The 24,965-nt window shown below is 43.2% G+C and overlaps 1 protein-coding gene across 1 annotated transcript in view; it reads right to left on the minus strand.

The window, feature by feature from the left end:
• Positions 1-252: 252 nt before the first annotated feature.
• LOC109900729 (discoidin, CUB and LCCL domain-containing protein 1-like) overlaps positions 253-24,965 on the minus strand; it is a 42,670-nt gene continuing 17,957 nt past the window's right edge. Inside the window, exons 6-15 of the mRNA XM_020496503.2 lie at positions 23,691-23,824; positions 21,491-21,531; positions 19,467-19,664; positions 12,768-12,889; positions 12,403-12,550; positions 10,533-10,628; positions 10,344-10,428; positions 3,668-3,717; positions 2,844-2,963; positions 253-2,105 (exon numbers count right to left, since the gene is read on the minus strand). Of these exons, the coding sequence (XP_020352092.1) occupies positions 1,537-2,105; positions 2,844-2,963; positions 3,668-3,717; positions 10,344-10,428; positions 10,533-10,628; positions 12,403-12,550; positions 12,768-12,889; positions 19,467-19,664; positions 21,491-21,531; positions 23,691-23,824 (1,563 nt within the window). The 3' untranslated portion in view covers positions 253-1,536. The remainder of the gene's footprint in view (positions 2,106-2,843; positions 2,964-3,667; positions 3,718-10,343; positions 10,429-10,532; positions 10,629-12,402; positions 12,551-12,767; positions 12,890-19,466; positions 19,665-21,490; positions 21,532-23,690; positions 23,825-24,965) is intronic.

Genomic DNA, 24,965 nt, shown 5'->3' on the forward strand with positions numbered 1-24,965 from the left:
CAGCCTTCTCCCCTCTTCTCTTCAGCTGGGCCCAGAGCTGAGAGGACTGGGCAGCAGCTGCTGCTCCCAGTCTGACACCAAACTATCACATTCCTTCACAGACAGAAACAGGCGGAGTGCTGGTGGAGGTGGGGTGTTCTTGTGACTTCCCGCTTCTCTGGGCGCTGGGACTGGAAAGCCGGTTGTCCAAGGGCCGAGGCTAGGCTGCTGAGACACATTTTCACATAGTAAAGAGACCTTGACATGTGGAGGTCAACTGCTGGTGTTTTTATTCAGGGCTCAGTTTACAGCCAACAGTCAGTAGACACACTTTGAATGAGAGTGACAAACTTTTTGCAACGATCAGACGGAGTACTGCACTTACATACAACCCCGCTCGAAAGATCTCCACAAAATATTTCACAGAAATTAAAGAGTTCTTAGTTACATCCTAAGGTCTTTCGTACACAGCAGCAACACCACACTCACTGGTGCTTTTAATATAGTCGACAGCACAAGACAGCAATTCTAGTTTTTTTTCTTTACTCTTGGCAATAAACATGTTCAAATTATGCACATGCATGTATACGCTGTAGGAATGGTACCATTTAACATGGCTTTGTGTTCAACATCCATTTAAAAAAAAGAACAGGCCTTTACAGTAGTTCTTGATCTAGTTCAGTTTAACAGATCATATAAAAACAGCTCTGTGATGTGTTGTAGTCCAGTTGTACTCCCCTAAATCCCCAGCTGGGTGTTTCTAAATATGCCAGACTAACTGTACACTCTCTCCCATTGCCTATTCATGGGCTCTCTGCCCACACTGGCCAGATCTGCCTCCAGACTTTGATACAGAGCAGCGATGCAGCCGCTCGGCTTTAGAGCTAGAGCCACCTGCAACATGGTAACAGAACCCCCATTGTGGGGGACCCCATGCGGTGACACCAGTCCTTTCAGTCACAGTATGTCCTTACAGTTCTCTGTTAAGAGCCATCTCCACTGACTGCATAAATCGCCCTATAGTAGGACCCGCTGGGGACACACAAATCTGCCACTTTAAACTGGCTGCTGCTTTACTTAACAAGCACTCTGCTTCCTCTATGTCTTCCTGCTGAAAACAGCTTCAACATGACCTCATAATATACTGTACAGCCAAGGAACCGAGTCACATTATCTCAATCTTATGTTACAGTCACAAACATCAGTCACAGTTGAGAATGAGGGGAGGTATTTTCCCATTTTAAGGGACATGTCCTGTCTCATCACTATTTTCTTTTTAATAAATCACCTCATAAAGAGGAAAATAAAAGTAACCATCTGTATTGTGATGTCTGCTTGCACAGCCTCAGAGATGCACCCAGTTCATCCTGTAGCTCCGTTTCACACAGCAAACACAAACACTGTCGTCTCCCGCATGCCGGAAGTCAGTTGAGAAATAATTTACCATTTAGATGAGATTGGTTGTGTTTACTACAGTGAGGTCCATCTAAAACGGCCGTGAACTGATAGAAATCACAGTTTGACAGTTTGTCCTGTAGTCCCATAGATGTTCCATCATCAGGTTCCTCCAGAGCTGCCCTCAGGGTCTGGTCGATGGTCCGGCCTGTGGCCAATGGCAGGGGCCACCCTCACACAGTCCCTGGGGGTGGAGTAGCTCTCCAGCGCTGCTGGCTTGGCCTGGGGTCTCTGGTAGTCTGAGCAGCCACAGCTCTTGCTCTGGGCCACAGGCTTGTTCACCTTGGGGCTGTCGTAGACCCCCTCAGAGTTACTGTGTCCCCGGTCTGTTTTGACCTGGGGGGTTTGGTAGCCCCCGGAGGAGCCCACCCCTGCTTTCCTGTCCATGGTTTTAAAGGAGGGGGTCTTGCTGAGGACAACCCCTGGAACGCAGTAGTTGGCCGGGTCTGGCAGGAAGCCATCCTTGTGGAAGGTGTGGCGCTCGATGATGGGTGTGGCGTACTCTGGCTCCTGGTTGGTGAGGGGCAGGGCGTACTGGTTGGCTGTGTGCAGGTAGTTGTAGTGGGTGGACGGGTCGCTAGGGTCCTCCTTGGTCTCGGTGTCCATGGGCCTGAACGTAGAGCCCTTCCTGGTCACTGTGCCCATCCCAATCATCAGAGGCTGCTGGTACTCTGGAGGACACAAGGACACGGGTCACTTAAGAGCAGAACTTTATTACCAGTGCCATGGTGATCAAACGTGACTGTTTTGGAATGAGCATATTCAAAATTCAAAAGGCACTTGCACATCTGAGCTCTCTTTTTTGCAGGTGCATGTAACAGCTGAACAAAATGAGAAAAAAGAAGAAACCCGCACACCGCTCTTGATAGTATCACTGCTCTTTATCAAGCCCTACGTACCGGCCTGACGGCCTTCGTCAGAGCTTTTAAAACACCAACCTCATTGTTTTCACTCAGTTATAATGAATAATATGACTCCTTTACATATCAAAAGGACACAATTTTCTCCTCTCTAGCTCACCCAGAATTACATTGAATTATTGTTACGAGCCAGAGAAGAGAGGATTGTCACTGAAGTCTTCGTTGTATGGTTCGTTCAGACACGGAAACAGGAGCTTACAATGAATTCTAGATTGCTTTGGCCATGGACTGAGCAGAGAAGTGTAAACTAATCACCACAGAGTGTTTCACGGTTACTGTGAGTGGGGTTATGTCTGTAAAGAATGGAGAGATTCACCACACACTGCCTGGGCTGTGGAGTTATTATGAATCAATACAAGTAACTCAAGATACTCATGGAGGAAAATAGAAGTTCAATAGGTGGTGGTGCCTCCATAGGCTCTTGAGCTGGGATGACAGGAGGCGTGTGGGTGTATGGACATACACCTCTGTGTGTGCATGTGTCCTCACCTGCCATGGTGCTGGTGACCAGGTCTAGTTTCTGTATGGGGTCCTTCTCTGAGCTGTAGCTGATGGTGAACTCTGTGGACTGGTGCCTGGCAAACGGCTGCTTGATCTGCTTCCAGCAACCTGAGCGCCGAGGGCAGCCAGGCAGGCAGAGACAGTAAAAAGACAATGGTTAACTCCACAGACAGACAGACATAATGACAGGAATCTAGCAGGGACAGCACAGAGATCAGCACCAAATTACAGCTGACTGGCTGGCACAAACTGCTGAGACTTCCATATGTGAGACATTCTTTTAGAGACGCCAGGAACAAGAGTCAAGCTCTACTATAGATATGGTTCCGTTTCAAATTCTCTGTCTGCTTTAGTCATGCGGAGGATAGAAGTGGATGAGGGTAGGGCAAGGGGGGTGAGAAGCTGGCAGTTGGACCCATGCTTATGGATGTGGCCCGGTGTGCTTGCTGGAGCTCGTCTGTCTGCTCTCAGAGACAAGCCCTGACCGGCTTTTACTACCCACAACCCCCCACCACACAAACTGACAGACATGTTGTCACAGATCAATAAAGCTGGCATCTGTCAGTTTCATTAAAGCAGTCATGATGATAAGGAACAATATACAACCTGTTAGCTGACTGGGCATTAGCATAACAACATGGATTTTTCTATTGCTTATAGTTTCCTGCCTATAGCTTATTTCTAAGGCTCATCTTCAACATACAAATGATTACATTTGATGTACAGTACGTATGACATCTTTGACAAAGTAAAGACTAACATTAGGCTTCATTGCTATGACAAAGAGACGAGTTGAGAAATTGTTCGCTGACCTGTTTTCTGGGTATCAGAGGATCCGTATGAGTTCTCCTTTGTCTTCTTCCTGTGACAGAAAGACAAATGCTGGGGTGAACTCCAGTGACAGGGAGGACAGGGATGCCCCCTCGCCCTTTCCCATGATAACCTCCTGGGAGTGGAGGTGACGCTGAGACAAGGGGATGTAGGGTCGCCTTTATCCCCTATACACACGCGCACACAACTGCCTGGCTCTGCTGAGCACCCTTTTCTCGTTTATCTTCGTTTCACCCTCTCTCTAGGGACTCATGCAGCGGCCACATGTTCTGACCCATGACCCCTTAAGCCCCTCTCCCTACCACCTCTAATAATGATGTGTCTCTGACTGGTTCTAATTTTTACAGATCGGACAGAATAGGCAGAGGTGGGTGTGTTGCCACATATATATAGTACCAGTCAAAAGTTTGGACACCTACTCATTCAAGGGTTTTTCTTTATTTTTACCATTTTCTACATTGTATAATAATAGTGAAGACATCAAAACTATGAAGAAATAACACATATGGAATCATGTAGAAACGAAAAAAAGTGTTAAACAAATCCAAAAATATGTTATATTTGAGATTCTCCAAAGTAGCCACCCTTTGCCTTGATGACAGCTTTGCACACTCTTGGCATTCTCTCAACCAGCTTCATGACGTAGTCACCTGGAATGCATTTCAATTAACAGGTGTGCCAAGAACTGCAGTCGCAAAAACCATCAAGCACTATGATGAAACTGGCTCTCATGAGGACCACCACAGTAAAGGAAGACCCAGAGTTACCTCTGCTGCAGAGGATAAGTTCATTAGACTTACCAGCCTCAGAAATTGCAGCTCAAATAAATGCTTCACTGAGTTCAAGTAACAGACACATCTCAACATCAACTGTTCAGAGGAGACTGCATGAATCAGGCCTTTGTGGTCAAATTGCTGCAAAGAAACCACTACTAAAGGACACCAATAAGAAGAAGAGACTTAATTGGGCCAAGAAACAAGAGCAATGGACATTAGACCGGTGGAAATCTGTCCAAATTTAAACTTTTTGGTTGCAACAGCTGTGTCTTTGTGAGACAGAGTAGGTGAACGGATGATCTCTGCATGTGTGGTTTCCACCATGAAGCATGGAGGAGGTGTGATGGTGTGGAGTAGGGTTTAATGATGAAACTGTCAGTGATTTATTTAGAATTCAAGGCACACTTAGCTAGCATGGCTACCACAGCATTTTGCAGCAATATACCATCCCATCTGGTTTGCGCTTAGTGGGGCTATTAGTGATGCACCGATATGACATTTTTGGTTGATACAGATATCTGATATTTTCCTTGCCAAAAAAACGATACCGATATTTAAAAAAAATTTGCGGCCTTTTAAGCATTCTAGTAGAGTTAAATAGTTAACACACACACAGCGGTCTAAGGCACTGCATCTCAGTGCAAGAGGCATGACTAGGGCAGCATCTGAAAAATAGCGCACTTGGTATGTACAGGTGCTCGACCAGTCAGTGAAAGCCAACATCACCCATGACAGAGAACGGTTGATTGTCAAGGGGCAAGGGCAATTAATTCTATTATCTTTGCGTTAATGGATTTCGCCTTTGAGTTGTCTCGCTGAAATGTTCTTTACTCTTTCAAATGACTGCTCGACTTGATGACTGCTTGATTCACACAGCAGATATTGTGGGCTAGGTTAGGAATGCTGTGTTGCACGTGTAGCGCAAAATTTTATATGGCGTCATTATGTCATGTACCTACGTTATATAGGTATGCACGTCAGCGTTAAACTAGACATCGGGCCAATATCGATGTTGGCATTTTTATGTTTATGTTTTATGTTTTTATGTATATTGTGCATCCCTAGGGACTATCATTTGTTTTTCAACAGGACAATGACCCAAAACTCTTCTCCAGGCTGTGTAAGGGCTATTTGACCATGAAGGAGAGTGATGGTGCTGCATCAGATTACCTGGCCTCAACAATCACCCAACCTCAACCCAATTGAGATGGTTTGGGATGATTTGGACCGCAGAGTGAAGAAAAAGCAGCCAGCAAGTGCTCAGCATATGTGGGAACTCCTTCAAGATTGTTTTGCACACTCCTTCAAAAGCATTTTCCTTTTCTCCCCAATTTTGTGATCGAACCCCAGGCTGTAGTGACGCCGCAACACTCAGTGCCTTAGATGCAGTGCCTTAGACTGCTGCACCACGATTATCTCGTTCGTAATGTGGGCCTTGGTTATAATAACCAGCTGACACTAGAAGGAGTGTATCGCCCTCCCTCATGTTCTCTTAACAATTTATACGATTTTTTTTAAATTTCACCTTTATTTAACCAGGTAGGCTAGTTGAGAACAAGTTCTCATTTGCAACTGCGACCTGGCCAAGATAAAACAAAGCAGTTCGACAGATACAACAACGCAGAGTTACACATGGAATAAACAAACATACAATCAATAATACAGTAGAAAAATCTATATACACCATGTGCAAATGAGGTAGGATAAGAGAGGTATAAGGCAATAAATAGGCCATGGTGGCAAAGTAATTACAATATAGACACTGGAATGGTAGGATGTGCAGAAGATGAATGTGCAAGTTGAGATACTGGGGTGCAAAGGAAAGATGAATAAATAAATACAGTATGGGGATGAGGTAGATTGGATGGGCTATTTACAGATGAGCTATGTACAGGTGCAGTGATCTGTGAGCTGCTCTGACAGCTGGTGCTTAAAGCTAGTGAGGGAGGTAAGAGTCTCCAGCTTTAGAGATTTTTGCAGTTCATTCCAGTCATTGGCAGCAGAGAACTGGAAGGAGAGGCGGCCAAAGGAGGTATTGGCTTTGGGGGTGACCAGTGAGATTTCTCTGCTGGAGCGCGTGCTGCTATGGTGACCAGTGAGCTGAGATAAGGCAGGGCTTTACCTAGCAGAGACTTGTAGATGACCTGGAGCCAGTGGGGTTGGCGACGAGTACAAAGCGAGGGCCAGCCAACGAGATCATACAGGTCGCAGTGGTGGGTAGTATATGGGGCTTTGGTGACAAAACGGATGGCACAGTGATAGACTGCATCCAATTTGTTGAGTAGAGTGTTGGAGGCTAGTTTGTCAATTACATTGTCGAAGTCTAGGATCGGTAGGATGGTCAGTTTTACGAGGGTATGTTTGATAGCATGAGTGAAGGATGCTTTGTTGCAAAATAGGAAGCAGATTCCGATTTAATTTTGGATTGGAGATGCTTAATGTGAGTCTGGAAGGAGAGTTTACAGTCTAACCAGACACCTAGGTATTTGTAGTTGTCCACATATTCTAAGTCAGAACCGTCCAGAGTAGTGATGCTGGACGGGCGGGCAAGTGCAGGCAGCGATCGGGTGAAGAGCATGCATTTAGTTTTACTTGCATTTAAGAGCAGTTGGAGGCCACGCAAGGAGAGTTGTATAGCATTGAAGCTCATCTGGAGGTTAATTAACACAGTGTCCAACGAAGATGTATGCAGAATGGTGTCGTCTGCGTAGAAGTGGATCAGAGAATCACCAGCAGCGAGAGCGACATCATTGATGTATACAGAGAAGAGAGTCAGCCCGAGAATTGAACCCTGTGGCACCCCCATAGAGACTGCCAGAGCTCTGGACAACAGGCCCTGAACTCTATCGGAGAAGTAGTTGGTGAACCAAGCGAGGCAACCATTTGAGAAACCAAGAATGTTGAGTCTGCCAATAAGAATGCTGTGCCACTCCATAAGAGCAGGGATAGTGATCTTGATAATTATCGGCCCATCTCCAGGCTTCCATATCTAGCGATGATTCTTGAATCTTTGGTAAATAAGCAACTTCGCTCTTTTTTATCTGAGCATGGTATTTTGAATATAAATCAATCTGGGTTTAGCCCAGGGCAGAGCACTATCACAGAAACCACATTAGTTAATGATATTCTCAATGCTTTAGATGCAAAAATGAATTGTGCTGCCTTGTTTGTGGACCCCTCAAAATCATTTGATACTGTTGATCATGCTATTTTATTGAACAAGTTGTCCTCGATTGGCATGGCCTCTGATGCCTGCTCATTGTTTCATGATTATCTTAGTGACAGAATTTCCTAATTTCTTGAAATATATAAAGAGGTTGACACTAGGACCTGCTATTTTCACTATCTATATCAATGCTATTGGTCAATCTGTAAATATATATATTTTTTTGAGTAATCTATATGCTGATGATACTATTTTGTATCATAGCTGACCTGGCTGTGACATGGCTACAGTCCGATTTTGCAGCTGTGCAGGTAGCCCTTACTGATATAAAATGTGTGCTTAACAGGGGCTAAACTAAATAGACGTTGTTATCGAGTTCTTGTAAGATTGAAGATGTAATCCATCTGAGACACTCATCAGATGGTTCTGACAATGATTTAACATTTAATAAACATACGATTGAGCTGGTTAAGAAGCTAAGATTTAAACTGGGCTTTTTTACAGGACAGATCTAGCCTCTCTCTAGTCAACAAGAAGCAGATTGTGATGTCAACCTTTTTATCGGTTCTTGATTATGGTGAAACTATTTATCAAATTGCAGCTGCCACTACTCTATTTTAGGAATATTTTTTATTTAACCTTTAACTAGGTACGTTAGTTAAATAACACGTTCTTATTTACAATGACGGCCTACCAAAAGACCTCCTGCTGGGACGGGGGCTAGGATTTGTATAATATATATATATATGTATGCGTGTGTGTGTGTGTGTGTGTGTGTGTGTGTGTGTGTGTGTGTGTGTGTGTGTGTGTGTGTGTGTATATATATATATATATATATATTATATATATATATACACACACACATACATACACACACACACACAACACTACATAAAGAGAGACCTAAGGACATCAACATAGCATGGCAGCAGCACAACATGGTACAAACATTTTTGGCACAGACAACAACACAAAGGGCAAGAAGGTAGAGACAACAATACATCACGCAAAGCAGCCACAACTGTCAGTAAGAGTGTCTATGATTGAGTCACTGAATGAAGAGATTGAGATAAAACTGTCCAGTTTGAGTGTTTGTTGTAGCTCGTTCCAGTCGCTAGCTGCAATGAACCCAGGGATGGATGTGCTTTCGGGACCTTTAACAGAATGTGACTGGCAGAATGGGTGTTGTATGTGGAGGATGAGGGCTGCAGTAAATATCTCAGATAGGGGGGAGCGAGGCCTAAGAGGGTTTAATAAATAAGCATCAACCAGCAGTTTCGATTAGATGCTTTGGTGTCCCTAGGGCAATTTTTTTTATAATGAAGAATGTTTTTGGCCTCCCGGGTGGCGCAGTGGTTAAGGGCACTGTATTGCAGCGCCAGCTGTGCCATCAGAGACTCCGGCCGCGACCGGGAGGTCCGGCCGCAACCGGGAGGTCAGTGGGGCGACGCACAATTGACCTAGCGTCACCCGGGTTAGGGAGGGGTTGGCCAGTAGGGATGTCCTTGTCTCATCGCGCACCAGCGACTCTTGTGGCGGGCCGGGCGCAGTGCGCGCTAACCAAGGTTGCCAGGTGCACGGTGTTTCCTCCGACACATTGGTGCGGCTGGCTTCCGGGTTGGATGCGCGCTGTGTTAAGAAGCAGTGCGGCTTGGTTGGGTTGTGTATCGGAGGATGCATGACTTTCAACCTTAGTCTTTCCCTAGCCCGTACGGGAGTTGTAGCGATGAGACAAGATAGTAGCTACTAAAAACAATTGGATACCACGAAATTGGGGAGAAAACGGAGTAAAATAAATCAATTTAAAAAATAATAATAATAATGTTTTGGTTTTAATTGACGTGTTCATTTTTGTATTGTGCAGGGCTCATTTGCAAAAGAGACATTAGTCTCAATATGACTTCCCTGTTGAAATAAAGGTAAATATTAACCAAAGACAATGAAGGCTGATAGTAAAGAGATTAATGGTATGTGTGGTGTATCATCCTCCTCCTTGGGCGGCAGGTAGCCTAGCGGTTAGAACGTTTGACTAGTAACGGAAAGGTTGCAAGATCGAATCCCCGAGCTGACAAGGTAAGAATCGTTCTGTCCCTTAACCCACTGTTCCTATGCCGTCATTGAAAATAAGAATTTGTTCTTTAACTGACTTGCCTAGTTAAATTAAGGTAAAATAAAAAAAAATGTGTTCTGACACTGACGACAGTGGTTGTGTTGGTAGTCAGGTCAGGCTCGTTATGCTGGTAGTCAGGTCAGGCTCGTTATGCTGGTAGTCAGGTCAGGCTCGTTATGCTGGTAGTCAGGTCAGGCTCGTTATGCTATCTGAGCAACAGACAGGTAGCCATTCCAAAGGACCGTTCTAGGAATCTCCCTGACCCTCATTGTCCTATAGTGTATCTTCCCTCACTCTAATCTATTTCTTCTCTTCCACTCTCCCTTTTCCTGAAAACATCTCCCTCTCATGCATACTGAGAGGCAGACAGACAACATCTACCACACATACGTAACAGACATACTTTAGGGAGTAGGCACACGGTAGAGATAACTCGATGCTATGGGGACTTATAAGGTCAGGCTAATCTGAGTTTGTGAGTCATGTTGTCATGGGGACAGGAAATGCACAAGTTATGAAGGTGCAAGCTCTCCTTACACAACCTTACATTACAGTCTCTAAAAACATTACATTATCTATTCAAATGACATGAACAAGTCGCTTACTTCTGCAGCATCTTGAATACACAAATCCCAACCAGCAGGAGCACCACAGATAAGACTATGGGTACGATGATGATGGCCAGCTTCCCTGAGAATAGAGATGAAAGGAGAAGGCATGTTAGCCAGCTAATACATAAACAAACAGAAGGCATCTGGTGGAGGGTTAATGCAGTGTTTTAATGAGATGGGTACCGCGGTCTGCCTGGGAGGGCACTGGCTCAGTGATCTCTTCGTCCCCCACCGGAGGCTTGGGTTTGGTGGGTAATGTGACCTGGGACGACATGTTCACTAAGGAGCGAGAGGGAGCGAAGAGGAAGAGAGAGAGCGGGGTGGGGGGGGTTTAGCTGTGAGCAGGTTTGACAAAAACTTGATACAGTCCAAAACCATAATAACAGAACTAACTTACTTCCCCACTTTATTGTAATGTAACTGTAAAACAGATCAGTAGTTATCTAATATGAAACTGTTTCATAATTGTCCCCTCAGAAGGATCATCTACAGTTGAAGTTGGAAGTTTACATACACCTTATCCAAATACATTTAAATCCAGTTTTCACAATTCCTGACATTTAATCCTAGTAAATATTCTCTGTCTTAGGTCAGTTAGGATCACCACTTAAGTTTAAGAATGTGAAATGTCAGAATAATAGTAGAGAGAATGATTAATTACAGCTTTTATTTCTTTCATCACATTCCTAGTGGGTCAGAAGTTTACATACACTCAACTAGTATTTGGTAGCATTGCCTTTAAATTGTTTAACTTGAGTCAAACTTTTCAGGTAGCCTTCCACAAGCTTCCCACAATAAGTTGGGTGGATTTTGGCCCATTCCTCCTGACAGAGCTGGTGTAACTGAGTCGGGTTTGTAGGCCTCCTTGCTCGCACACGCTTTTTCAGTTCTGCCCACACATTTTCTATAGGACGCTCAGGGCGTTTTAATGGCCACTCCAATACCTTGACTTTGTTGTCCTTAAGCCATTTTGCCACAACTTTGGAAGCCTCCCCCTTTTTCCTCCAAACATAACAATGGTCATTATGGCCAAACAGTTCTATTTTTGTTTCATCAGACCAGAGGACATTTCTCCAAAAAGTACAATCTTTGTCTCCATGTGCAGTTGCAAACTGTAGTCTGGCTTTTTAATGGCGGTTTTGGAGAAGTGGCTTCTTCCTTGCTGAGAAGCCTTTCAGGTTATGTCGATATAGGACTTGTTTTACTGTGGATATAGATACTTTTGTACCCGTTTCCTCCAGCATCTTCACATGGTCCTTTGCTGTTGTTCTGGGATTGATTTGCACTTTTCTCACCAAAGTACATTCATCTCTAGGAGACAGAACGTGTTTCCTTCCTGAGCGGTATGATGGCTGCGTTGTCCCATGGTGTTTATACTTGAACACTATTGTTTGTACAGATGAATGTGGTACCTTCAGGCATTTGAAAATTGCTCCCAAGGAACAGCAGACTTGTGGAGGTCTACAATTTATTTCTGAGATCTTGGGTAATTTCTTTTGATTTTCCCATGATGTCAAGCAAAGAGGCACCGAGTTTGAAGGTAGGCCTTGAAATACATCCAAACCTCCAATTGACTCAAATGGTGTGAATTAGCCTATCAGAAGCTTCTAAAGCCATAAAGTAATTTTCTGGAATTTTCCAAGCTGTTTAAAGGCACAGTCAACTTAGTGTATGTTAACTTCTGGAATTGTGATACAGTGAATTATAAGTGAAATAATATGTCTGTAAAGAATTGTTGGAAAAATGACTTTTGTCATGCACATGTCAAAGTAGATGTCCTAACAGACTTGCCAAAACTATAGTTCGTTAATAAGACATTTGTGGAGTGGTTGAAAAACGAGTTTTAATGACTCCAACCTAAGTGTTCGTAAACTTCCGACTTCAACTATACATGTAGTCATCAATCACTATCTACTAACTCACTGATAATACTATCTGGTATTGTAGCCAGACCCACACACTCAGTACTGTGGTCTGGACATGGGGTTAGGATGAGTACCTCTGACATGGGGGTTAGGGTGTGTAGCTCTGAGATGGGGGTTAGGATGTGTACCTCTGAGATGGGTGCAGCCCAGCAGCTCTACCCTCATGACGATCCTCTGGTGCCAGGTTTGAGGGATGATCCGCAGGTAGCGGGCTATGATTGGATTGTGGAAGGTGTTCCTGGTCTGATGCAGACTGTCCTGGTTCCCCTCAAATATCTGACAGGGAGGAAGGGAGAGACGGAGGGAGCGAGGGGGAGGTGGTCGCAAGGTTTAATGGAAGGCATGCATTCTTGTGATTCATCGGCAACATAACACATTGATTACATATAAAGACATTTTTGCCCAATAACACATACCGAAATGTATATTGTTCCATGATCAGGCAATTCGACATTGGAGTCAGATATTAGATAATTGAATGTGGATTACTCACCATGTATTGTGTGCTGTTGTTCTGTGTGTAAGTCCTCCACCGACTCCTCTCCTTGTGAACTATCTTGAAGCTCCTCACATAGTAGTGATAGTCCAACATAGTAGAGCCAGTCGTGATAATCCCTGGAAAACAAAAAATAGAGAAGGTAAAAACTCTAAATCTCACTTTCTATTGTTCAACATTTTTCATCCCCTTTTCTCTGTCTGTCTCCAGGGCAGTGATGTCACCCGTTGGTCAGCCCTGGAATGTGCTGGAACAGGGAAAGGAGACATCACCTCAGAGAGCAGAACAGTCACTGCAACACCAAGGGGAAACCCTCCCAGACATTTGCAGCTCCCAGACAGCCATGATGAGCGTTTTTGTGGCAGATGAGCGCCTGACACAGGGCCAGAACAATATGGCGGCAGACGGGTGACCCACAACATGTCATTACACAGGGCATTGTGGTTCATATGGAGACGCAGTGCAACCTATCATTATAGGAAATTACTGTCATATTTCAAATACAGAATCGCAGACTCTGAAGGTATTTGTTGTTTTCACAGCTAAAATGTACTTTTGTTGCATAAAGAGCAACAGGGGTTTCCAATGCACGACAACAACAGAAATCCAATCTGCCATAATATGAGTATCAGAAAGGCAGGATCCTTATGGAAAGAAAGGGTTGTATTCTTCAGGCTATAGAGTCTTACGATGGTTGCACAACAACAATTCTACGACAACAGTGCTTCCATTTTCAAGGAACCGCATTCCAATCAAAACGACGTTCCCCTTAGCTCTGGATTTCTGAACCGTCAGACAAAGCTAGACATTCTTCATGGACTGTAACCCAATGTGTTGTAAAGTAGCATGAAATTAACTTGGGACTTGCTGACTACACACACCACACTCAAAATAAACTATTGCATTGTGCTACACTTAAACAGGCCTTTGAAAGTCACTTTCTTGTTTGTGGAGGAGCAGCAGCACAGAGGGACATTCTCTCCCTTCATGCGTTACTGAGAACTGGTCTAATACATTAGATTACTGGTCTAATGCTGTGTGTGTGTGTGTGTGTGTGTGTCTGCGTGTGTGTGTGTGTCTGCGTGTGTACACATGTGCTACAGTTTTGCAGTGGTGAGCCATCCAGAGTTAAATCAAAAGAAAGGCCCATTTATAAGAGAAATTACCCCCTTTAAACAACCCCCTGGATCAGATCTCATTCTATTCCTTCTCAGCTTTTTCCGACAGATGTGTGTGTGTGTGTGTGTGTGTGTGTGTGTGTGTGTGTGTATTGAGCCTTAATTCTATTACCATCCTCTACAGAGGGCTACAAATGGGGGGGAAACAGCCAGGCAGGAGAGGGTTAAGTCTAAACGCCTGTTTTTAATTGATGCCACGGGGGAGGAAATTGCCATTGATCCTATAAGACTTGGCCAAGAACACCAAGGCTCCTACTTTATTACAGTTAACTGTAATGTTAACAGTATGCTGAGCATTGAGCAGGCCCAGTAACAAGGGATTGACATTCATCAGGAGAGAGCGATTGGCAACGGTGGAAATCTGTACCAGTAGGCTACAACCAAATCTCAAAATTCCAGATGTGAAAAACACCTTAAAATAAGCTTAGCCTGGTAAACTAAAAGGTACAGTGCCTTCAGAAACTATTAATTCACATAAAAATTCTTCAAGCTCTGTCAAATTGCTTGTTGCTCACTGCTAGACAACCATTTGCAGGTCTTTCCATAGAATTTCAAGCAGATTTAAGTAAAAACTATAACTTGGCCAAATCGATCCCGTTAACGGGATTTCATCCGTAAGAAGTTAACCACCTAACCGAGGATCTTTATTTAACCTTGCGTAACACCCTAAAACAAAAAACATTTGTCACAAGAAATTTGCTCCCTGGTATACAGAAAATACCCGAGCCCTGGAGGAAACTTCCAGAAAATTGGAACGGAAATGGCGCTCCACTAAACTTCCAGTTTTCTGACTAGCTTGGAAAGACAGTACCGCGCAATATTAAAAAGCCCTCACTGCTGCTCGATCATCCTATTTTTCCAACCTAATTGAAGAGAATAAGAACAATCCCAAAATAAATTTTTGATACTGTCGCAAAGCTAACTAAAAAGCAGCCTTCAACAAGAGAGGATTGCTTTCACTTCAGCAGTGATAAATTCATGGAACTTCTTCGAAGAAAAGATCATGATCATTAGAAAGCAAACTACGGACCACTTTGAATTTGCGTATTTCTCCAAAGCGAAGTTGTTTTGAGTCTGCACAGAACTGTCAGGACCTAGGATCAATGGAGACACCCAAGTTTTTTAATCATGTATCTCGAGACATTCATGAAAATAGTCATGGCCTCTAAACCGTCAAGCTGCATTCTGGACCCTATTCCAACGAAACTACTGAAATAGCTGCTTCTTGTGCTTGGCCCTCCTATGCTGAACATAATAAATGGCTCCCTATCCACCGGATGTGTACCAAACTCACTAAAAGTGGAAGTAATAAAGTGTCATGACTCTCCTATGAGGATCCGAAGGATCAGGTTACAGTGGGTCAGCTCTACAGCGCCCTCTTCTGCAGAGGGGGAGAGGGATGAATTTGGCCTGGTTTTATGACTTAACGACTGGATCATGAATACCTTGCAGAAACTGTCTTTGGGCTCTGCAGTATTGAGAATGGAATGTCTTTGTGTTACAACAGATAGACACTTGTCCAAAGCTTTAACATCAAAAGGTTGGACATTGAAACAATATTTGTAACATAAATAATGTGGGAAATGGTTGGTGGGGCTCTAAACAATAATCATGTCAAATAAGTTGTTTTGTGATATCATTAAGGACGGTTGAACCAAATAACGGTAACTCTATAAATGTATACGTCCCAGTTATCAGATTTACAACTAAATGTTGTGGAACTTATATGATAAAATTTTAAACTATTTGTGAGAAGACTAAATGACTAAATGTGAGACTAAATGTGAATTAGATAATTGTTTTTCCTGCAAAGTTTTACCCAGTCAGTAACCATGCCCACGTGAGCACAGACATTATGCCAAAATAGGGAACGCCCCTTTTCCCCCAGAGTGTTTATACAAGGACTCCTAATGAAATGTACATTAGAATGTGAGGATCATCCACATGTTGAATTGGTTGGAATCTTTAGAGACCAGACAGCGTTGAGCGGTGGCTACATGGCTGGGAAATGGTTTAAAACTAAAGACCAGTATATGTGCAGCGTGAGCTGAATATGTTACGAACTGGTTTATATCGCAATACCCTCTGAAACTCTCTCTTGGAGAAGACTACACAGCAACATTCAGTCTGCAGCTGTTTATGCACTGTTAGCCTCGGAAACTTTACCAAAGACAAGAGACAAAGAACAATTTCCTCTCACCACTATAGGTGGTGATACCACTACGGGTGGTATTTATTCTAAACAAACTGAGTGAAGGACAAGGCCCGCTGAACACCGCACGGTACACCTAAGGAAGATCCATTCTAACAGACACTCCTAGACCAAGAAGCTACAACTACAAAGGATATGGTTACCTCTGGTAGACAACCAGAGACTTTCTGTCGACTGACTCCCCAGAAAATGGACCCGGGCGGTTTTAAGAGAGAGAGACGACAAAGACATAAGCATAAATATGTACATTGCTTTTCTAAATCTGAATGAGAGTTTGTTAGGGTGCTAAATATCCATATTTACGATGAGCGTATTATTCAACTTTATGTACAATAGTTGAATTCCTTTGTCACTCCTTCTACCGCTCTTTCGTTCCCCACCCCCTTTCATTGTGTAACCAGCCATCATATTGAGTTAGTCCACTAGGGACTTTTCATTACATCATGTTAATAATCAGTGTATAATCTATCCTGTGTGTGTGTGTATTTATTTCTGTGGGATTATTTCATTAGTTAGTAAAAAAAATTATTAAGCCAATTTGTGTAAACTGATTCATCATGGAGACTAGGGTTCGTGCAGATTTACAGGATATTACGATGTTCAGAATGAGACTGAAATAGGAGCAAATGATTGATGGATGACGGATAGTACTTCTCGTTTAGACTACTGCAATGCTCTACTCTCCGGCTATCCGGATAAAGCACTAAATAAACTTCAGTTAGTGCTAAACACGGCTGCTAGAATCCTGACTAGAACCCCAAAATGTGATCATATTACTCCAGTACTAGCCTCTCTATATTGGCTTCCTGTTAAGGCTAGGGCTGATTTCAAGGTTTTACAGCTAACCTAAAAAGCATTACATGTTCTTGCTCCTACCTATCTCTCTGATTTAGTCCTGCCGTACATACCTACACGTACAATACGGTCACAAGATGCAAGCCTTATTATTGTCCCTAGAATTTCTAAGCAAACAGATGGAGGCAGGGCTTTCTCCTATAGATTTACATTTTAATGGAATGATCTGCCTATCAATGTGAGAGATGCAGACTCGGTCTCAACCTTTAAGTTTTTATTGAAGACTCATCTCTTCAGTAGGTCCTATGATCAAGTGTAGTCTGGCCCAGAGGTGCGAAGGTGAGCGGCAAGACACTGGAGCAAAGAACTGCCCTTGCTGTCTCTGGCTGGCCGGTTCCCCTGGGATTCTCTGCCTCTGACCCTACTACGGGGGCTGAGTCACTGACTTACTAGTGCTCTTCCATGCCGTTCCTAAGAGGGGTGCGTCACTTGAGTGGGTTGAGTCACAGACGTGCTCTTCCTGTCTGGTTTTGCCCCCCCCCCTCGGGCTCGTGCTGTGGAGGAGATCTTCGTGGGCTATACTCAGTCTTGTCTCAGGGTAGTAAGTTGGTGGTCTGTTGATATCCCTCAAGCGGTGTGGGGGCTGTGCTTTTGCAAAGTGGGGGGGTTATATCCTGCCTGGTTGGCCCTGTCCAGGGGTATCGTCGGATGGGGCCACAGTGTCCCGACCCACCCCTGTCTCAGTCTCCAGTGTCTATGCTGGAAAAATCTGTGTGCCGGGGGGCTAGGTTCAGTCTGTTATGTGGTGTAATTCTCCTGTCCTATCTGGTGTCTTGTGGGAATACGCTCCCTCTTATTCTCTCACTCTACATCCCCTTCCGGAGGCCTAAGGACTACCTGGCCCGAAGACTCCTGGTTGTCCCCAGTCCACCTGGTTGTACTGCTGTTCCAGTTTCAACTGTTCTGCTTGCGGCTAGGAAACCCTGACCTGTTCACTGGACGTGCTACCTTGTCCCGGACCTGCTGTTTTCGACTCTCTCTCTACCGCACCTGCTGTCTCGACCTCTGAATTCTCGGCTATGAAAATCCAAATGACATTTACATTTACTGAGGTACTGACCTGTTGCACCCTCTACCACCACTGTGATTATTATTTGACCCTGTTGGTCATCTATGAACATTTGAACCTCTTGAAGAACAATCTGGCCTTAAATGGCCATGTACTCATAATCGCTTGCTGTTTGAGGTTTTAGGCTGCGTTTCTGTATAGCACTTTGTGACATCTGCTGATGTGAAAAGGACTTCATAAATACATTTGATTGAAAATTTGATAGATTTGGCCGTGTGTTTTAGGTTACTGTCCTGCTGAAAGGTGAATTCATCTCCCAATGTCTGATGGAAAGCAGGCTGAACCAGGCTTTCCTCTAGAATTTTTCCTGTGCTTAGCTCCATTCCATTTCTTTTATATCCAGAAAAACACCCCAGTCTTTAACGATTACAAGCACACCTATAACATGATAAAGCCACCACTATGCTTGAAAATATAGAGAGTGGTACTCAGTAATGTGTTGTATTAGATTTGCCCCTAACATGACACTTTGTATTCAGGACAAGTGAATTGCTTTGCCATATTTGATGCACTTTTACTTTAGTGTCTTGTTGCAAACAGGATTCATGTTTTGAAATATTTTTATTCTGTACAGGCTTCCTTCTTTTCACTCTGTCAATTAGGTTAGTATTGTAGAGTAACTACAATGTTGATCCATCCTCAGTTCTCCTATCACAACCTTTTAACTCTAAGTTCTTTAAAGTCACCATTGGCCTCATGGTGAAATCCCTAAGCGGTTTCCTTCCTCTCTGGCAACTGACTAAGGAAGGATGCCCATATCTTTGTAGTGACTGGCTGTATAGATACACCATCCAAAGTGTAATTAATAACTTCACCATGATCAAAGGGATATATTCAATGTCTGCTTTTTTATTTTTACTCATCTAAGAATAGGTGCCGTTCTTTGCGAGGCATTGGAAAACCCCCCTGGTCTTTGTGGTTCAATCTATGTTTGGAATTCATTGTTCGACTGAGGGAACTTACAGATAATTGTATGTGGCACACAGAGTCACAGAGTGAGCACATGTAACTTAATATGTGACTTGTTAAGCACATTTTTACTCTTGAACTTATTTAGGCTTGCCATTACAAAGGGGTTGAATACATTTCAGCTTTTAATTTGTAAACATTTCGAAAAACATAATTCCACTTTGACATTACAGGGTTGTGTGTGGGCCAGTGGCCCAACAAATCTCAATTTAATCAATGTGGAAAATGTCAAGGGGTGTGAATACTTTCTGAAGGCACTGTAAGTACAGCAATATGGGGATCCAAATAAATGAATAAGCCCTGAGGAAAAAGTCGGAGTGCTACTTAGCTTCTATTTGTAGAGTCAGGTAGAGAGGAGTTTTGGAAGCTTTATGTTTGAGAGCATGTTCCCCTGAGTAGGGCTCTTATCTCACCTGTGATCCTTTTCTTCTCCCCCAGGTCCAGCTGGAGCCACTGCAGGCTGTCGTTCTGATCTGCAGCCCAGGTGCAGCCCCTTGATCCTGGGTCAGCCTGGGAGCTGTTGGGCGCCCAATCAGACTGACAACCCATCGCTTCTCCCCACGAACTGGCACTAACAGACACATGCTGCAACACTGACTGGTTCTTACAGTCTAGAAAACAACAGAAGAAAATGTAAATAACAATTCTGCTGCTCTAACTGAATAAGATTTTACCCAAATATTCCCACTACTTCCTCTGCCCTCTGTTCTATTGGCAAATGTATAATCACTGGAGAACAAACGGGAAGAGCTCTGTTCGAGACTCCTATCAACGGGATCTGAAGAACTGTAACATACTATGTTTCTCGGAAACTTGGCTGAACAAGAACATGGATAATATTCTAGCTCTTTTTTTCTATGCACCAGCAGAACAGAACGGCAGCGTTGGGTACGCTCAAGGGGGGTGGAGTGTGTCTCTTTGTCAACAACAGCTGGTGTTCAATCTCTAATATTAAGGAAGTCTCAATGTTCTGCTCACCTGAGTTAGAATACCTCATGATAGGCTGTAAACCATACTATTCACCAAGAGAGTTTATATCCAGATTTTTCGTAGTTGTTTATTTACCACCACAAACCGTTGTTGGCACTAAGACCACACTCAACAAGCTGTATAGGGCCATAGACAAACAAGAAAATCGCTCCTAGTGGCCAGTGATTTAATGCAGGAAAACTAAAATCCATTTCCCCTCATTTCTGTCACCTGTGCAACTAGAGGCAAAAAAACAACTCTAGATCACCTTTACTCCACACAGAGACGCATACAAAGCTCTCGCTCACCCTCCATTTGGCAAATCTAACCATAACTTTATTCTCCCGATTCCTGCTTTCAAACAAAAATCCAAACAGGAAGTATCAGCGAATGCTATGCTGCAGGATTGATGTGCTAGCACAGACTGGAATATGTTCCGGGACTCATCTGATGGCATTGAGGAGTTTACCACATCAGTCACCGGCTTCATTAATAAGTGCATCGACGACATCGTCCCCACAGGAGACATCCTGTCAGAACAGTCCCAGGAACAACTAGTCTGACTAAACCCGTTAACTCTGCAACCAACTAAAACCCTATGTAAAGAAGATATGACTCTTGTCCTCCTCACCATTCCAACATAATGAGAGAGTGAAGCTTTGAGGAAAGTCAATAAGGAGCTAGTCTTAATTAAAGTGAGGGACATCGACAGTGTTGATGAGGTCCTGAAAAGTCCAGACTAGGGAACACACATTATATGTCAGACATGTCATGGCATCATTTGTCAATTTGTCATGTGAGCATTGATGCTGCCTAAGTTGATCGGAGAGCAAAGAGAGTGAGAGTGTCTACAAGAAACATGACAACTGTAAATGAGACACATTTTACATCACAACTTACAGTATTTGAAAATGTGTATTGTTGTCCAGAGTAACTGAGAGTAAATAAGCCTAATAAGTGCAGTCTGTTTTCTGACACAGCTGTTGTACCGTCAAGTGTCTGAACACATCTGTACTGTGACACCAACAGTTGATTTGTGAGCTTTCCCAGGCCTGCCTGCCTGTGATATAGATAGCCAGAACCTCCACAGTTATAGCCAACTGACTGGATGAAACTGTGCCAGAATGCAAACAGCTGTATGAAAATATCACACAGACAAGAGATACAGGGTTCCCACGCTTCACACCAAGATAAGGTGTGACTACACCAGCTATCATTTTCCAAACCAGATCTTTTACCCCGTTTGACTGTCAATTACTTCTTTTTTCAACAACTATCAGTAAGTCATCAGAAATCCTGGCATAAAATGTTTAATTTAGTAAGTGGTAGGCTTTGATACATTCCTTCCTGGTGAAAGTGTAGCACATTTTATTACGTGATAAAAACAATGGCCTAAGAAACTGTAGTTTGATAAACAACCATTTAAGAGCATAAAAACAGTAGAGAAAGAGAACAAAACAAATGTTACCATTAATGAGGAACGTGAAGAGCGCGTCGGACAAAGAGCCGCTGCAAGAAGAAAAATAATATCCATCAATGGCGGACCGTTAACTTCAACGATTACAATTACAGTGATAGGGGAGGGCCTGCCATTGTGGAGAGCCTGCCATTGTGGAGAGCCTGCCATTGTGGAGAGCCTGCCATTGTGGAGGATCACCCATTGTGGCCACAAAGAAGCATCACCAGATTGTGCCCCCCCCTATTTCTCTTCCCAAATCAGCCTTCACCAAGAACCCTGTGCTTTGTTTCCCCTGCCCTTCCCTGTGTAGTCTCTTCACTCCTAGTGCCCTATAGCTGGGGGATAAACCTGAACACATTAAGACACCTCGATTGGTGTTAATTACAGTGGCTAGTTGGGAGAATTTTATATTTCTCCACCATCACTCAATGATCTATCATTTTCACCAGCTTCCTGGATCAGATTTGTTTTTCTTTGAACAGTTCAGAAAAGCAGACATGGTGGTTAAATTATATTTATGGGCGATAAGAGGTGTGTCAAAGTACAAAAGATCAAACACTTTAATGTGGGTACTGACTTTCACCTGCACCTGGGAGTGTCGAAATGATCTATTATCTAACAGTCGAAAAGAAACGGTTCCTACTACAACATAAAAAAAACATACACAGGTATCCATCTTGGTTTGAGCTGATCCATTTCCAATAACAGAGTCATTATCAAACCAGATATTGATCCTTTCTTCCAAATTGGACAGAGACTGGGTCAGGGGACTGTTACATCATCAAGGTCAGTAGGAAGCATGGTGCATTGTCAGAGTAGATATTGTTCATGTCTTAATCCAGCAGAATCCAATTAGGAAGTCAAGTTAAATCAAACTTGTATTATCACAACGGCTTAACAGCATCCAATCCTTGCTGCATTTTATACATACTGTTGGAGTGTTAGTTAACTTCATGTTCTAACACAACCCAAGTATTCATCCCCTTCAGCAAAGGTCAAGTCTTTGGAGAATTAGACTTGTATTAGGCTGGGGTTGTCCATTTATAACACAGCTCTTTTTCAGAAGAAGGTTATTTCAGGAGCCAGAGAACAACACTGAACCTATTCAATTCAGCAGTGCATGTTCAGCCAGTGAATGCAATGAAGAAAATGTGTAAAGACCCCATGCATGTTTCCTTTGTATAGAATATGTTTGCAAAGCTCATGCAATGTTGTTACATGGCTATAAAGAAAATGAGAGTGTACAATATGTTAATACACAGGTTCAGTAGGACAAAATGTTTATGTACTGCTACAATTAAGATGTATTTGCTACACATAATAAGAGTTCACATTTACACATTTAGAAAGTGATTGGTGCTCGATATATGTAGAGGGCAAATCAATACAGGGTAATATTTGAAAACCGAACCTATATATTTCAAAATGTCACAATTTGATTTGCCATCACTGATTGGTCCATTCACATAGCTAGGCTTAGGGGCTCTGAAGCCTATTTGATATGAACGACTTATCACGTTAAGTTTGCATGCATTACTTCAAATGACAAAATCCTCCTCCCCCACTGAACATTAAGGACAGCTTGAGTGATGGCCATTTCTTTAAGAATCAAATCTAATTATTTCAAGCCCCTTCGCCTTCACTCTGCTGTCATAATATTAGTGATGCATCACTGTGTTACATGTATAAAAACTGACTATACAACTACAAGCTTTAGTCAATTATGACTGATGGACACTATTATTCTCTCGTCGCCCACCTCAGAACTCCATCATAAATCTCTATGAATGCCATAGGCAAGACTGACTGTCTCTGACATTTGTGAGAAGCCAGCTAATCTATCATTGAAACAGTGCAGGAATGCTAGCCCTGCCTGATTAATCCGGTTTCTACCTAGGTAAACCTGGCCACGGTCTGGGGCAGCAGACATTGATTTAGGACTCGAAGCAGAGATGACACAAAAAAATAAGAGTTGTCCCATCATGCAGGTTTATGCTCCTCTTAGGAGAGTTATTATCAACAACTTCCATCAGACTGTTAAAAAGATCAATCCTAAACCAGTGGCTAATGTTTGTGGACACCAATTGGTACCTCTGCTTACAGAAACCTATAGTGCTGTGAAGGGCAACATGTGAGGCCTAACATTCAAGTCTACTGCTGTTGTACTGCCCATCCTCTGAATCATGGCCTGTAATTCCCCACTACTCACTCTTTGGATTGGATCCCGTTGGCTCTGGTGGCGTGGTAGTGACTCAGGCCTTTGTGGGTCTCCACGGATACCCAGCCTCCTAACTCATCCAGGATAACCCCTGCATGGACGGCAGCCTTACACAGCACAGACGTCTGAAACAGAGAGAAATAATATATTAGACATACAGAACTGAGGTCTGAAACCACAGAGACCACAGGTGTGATATAGAGACAGACAAACACATCATAGAGGTCTGGAACAAGAGACAGATATGCTATAACAGACAATCACAGCTCAGATAAAAACCAGGGCTAAACACAGAGAAGGTGGGAGAAGTGTAAAACTCCAGACACCCTCGTAATGAAAGTCTGAGCTAGCCAAACTGTGTGTGGTGCTACCATTCAAAAAACATTTCACCAAGAGAGTGTGGGCCACGAAATACATACATAACACTTGGACTTTCAACAAAAGTGAATGAGCTTGGACTACTGCTTCCATCAGTGCACCATTCCTCTCATGTCTGAGGTTCCCTTCAACATGGCACATAGGAGAGCAGTGCAGCTCCCTGTCATTCATCTGTGTCAGCAGTGGGAGCGCAGGCATCTCATCCCAAATTAAAAAGGCAATCTCATGACATGGAGCCACAGTAGACGCTAATCTAAAATAAGCCCCATGCATTCTTAATCACTTCACACTTCATTTACATGTGGAAAAAAAGGCACATTGTGATTGCATTCAGGGTCAATATTTACATTAATTGCAGCTGTAGGAGGAATGTCAAACATACTTCTCTGTGGTGCGTTACTTAGGAAAGCAGTACTTTGTCACATAACATTCAGTACCTTTGGAATAGCTAGATGCCTACCTCTCAGAGATTGCCCCACCCTGCTGCTGAAATGAAGGGCTGGGACAGGTTAAAAGGAGCTCTTTGATGGATAAAAACAGGCATTTCCTCCACAAGACAACGTGAAATGCCTTACAATTAACATGGCAATCATTGGAGTGCTGTAAAAATGAACCGTAGCTCTGCCGATAAAATTCTCCATAAAGTCCATCAAGGATCTATTGAAACAAGCACTCAAACACTAATATAGGTGAAAAATGAATTTCTGAAAAATTATTGTTGTTCAAACATGATGAAAAAGACTGAAAGAAAAATAAATATATAATCTAACTTCAACATGGAGACAAGGTAAAAGCTCAGTGTTAAAATCAGTTACGGCTAATTTCAGCCTGCAGCTATTTCCTCCCTTTCCCTGTAAAAAGCCATTACAGACTGGCTGGTCTGGTGAC

This window comes from Oncorhynchus kisutch, linkage group LG12, assembly GCF_002021735.2.
Source record: "Oncorhynchus kisutch isolate 150728-3 linkage group LG12, Okis_V2, whole genome shotgun sequence".
Classification (NCBI taxonomy): Eukaryota; Metazoa; Chordata; class Actinopteri; order Salmoniformes; family Salmonidae; genus Oncorhynchus; species Oncorhynchus kisutch.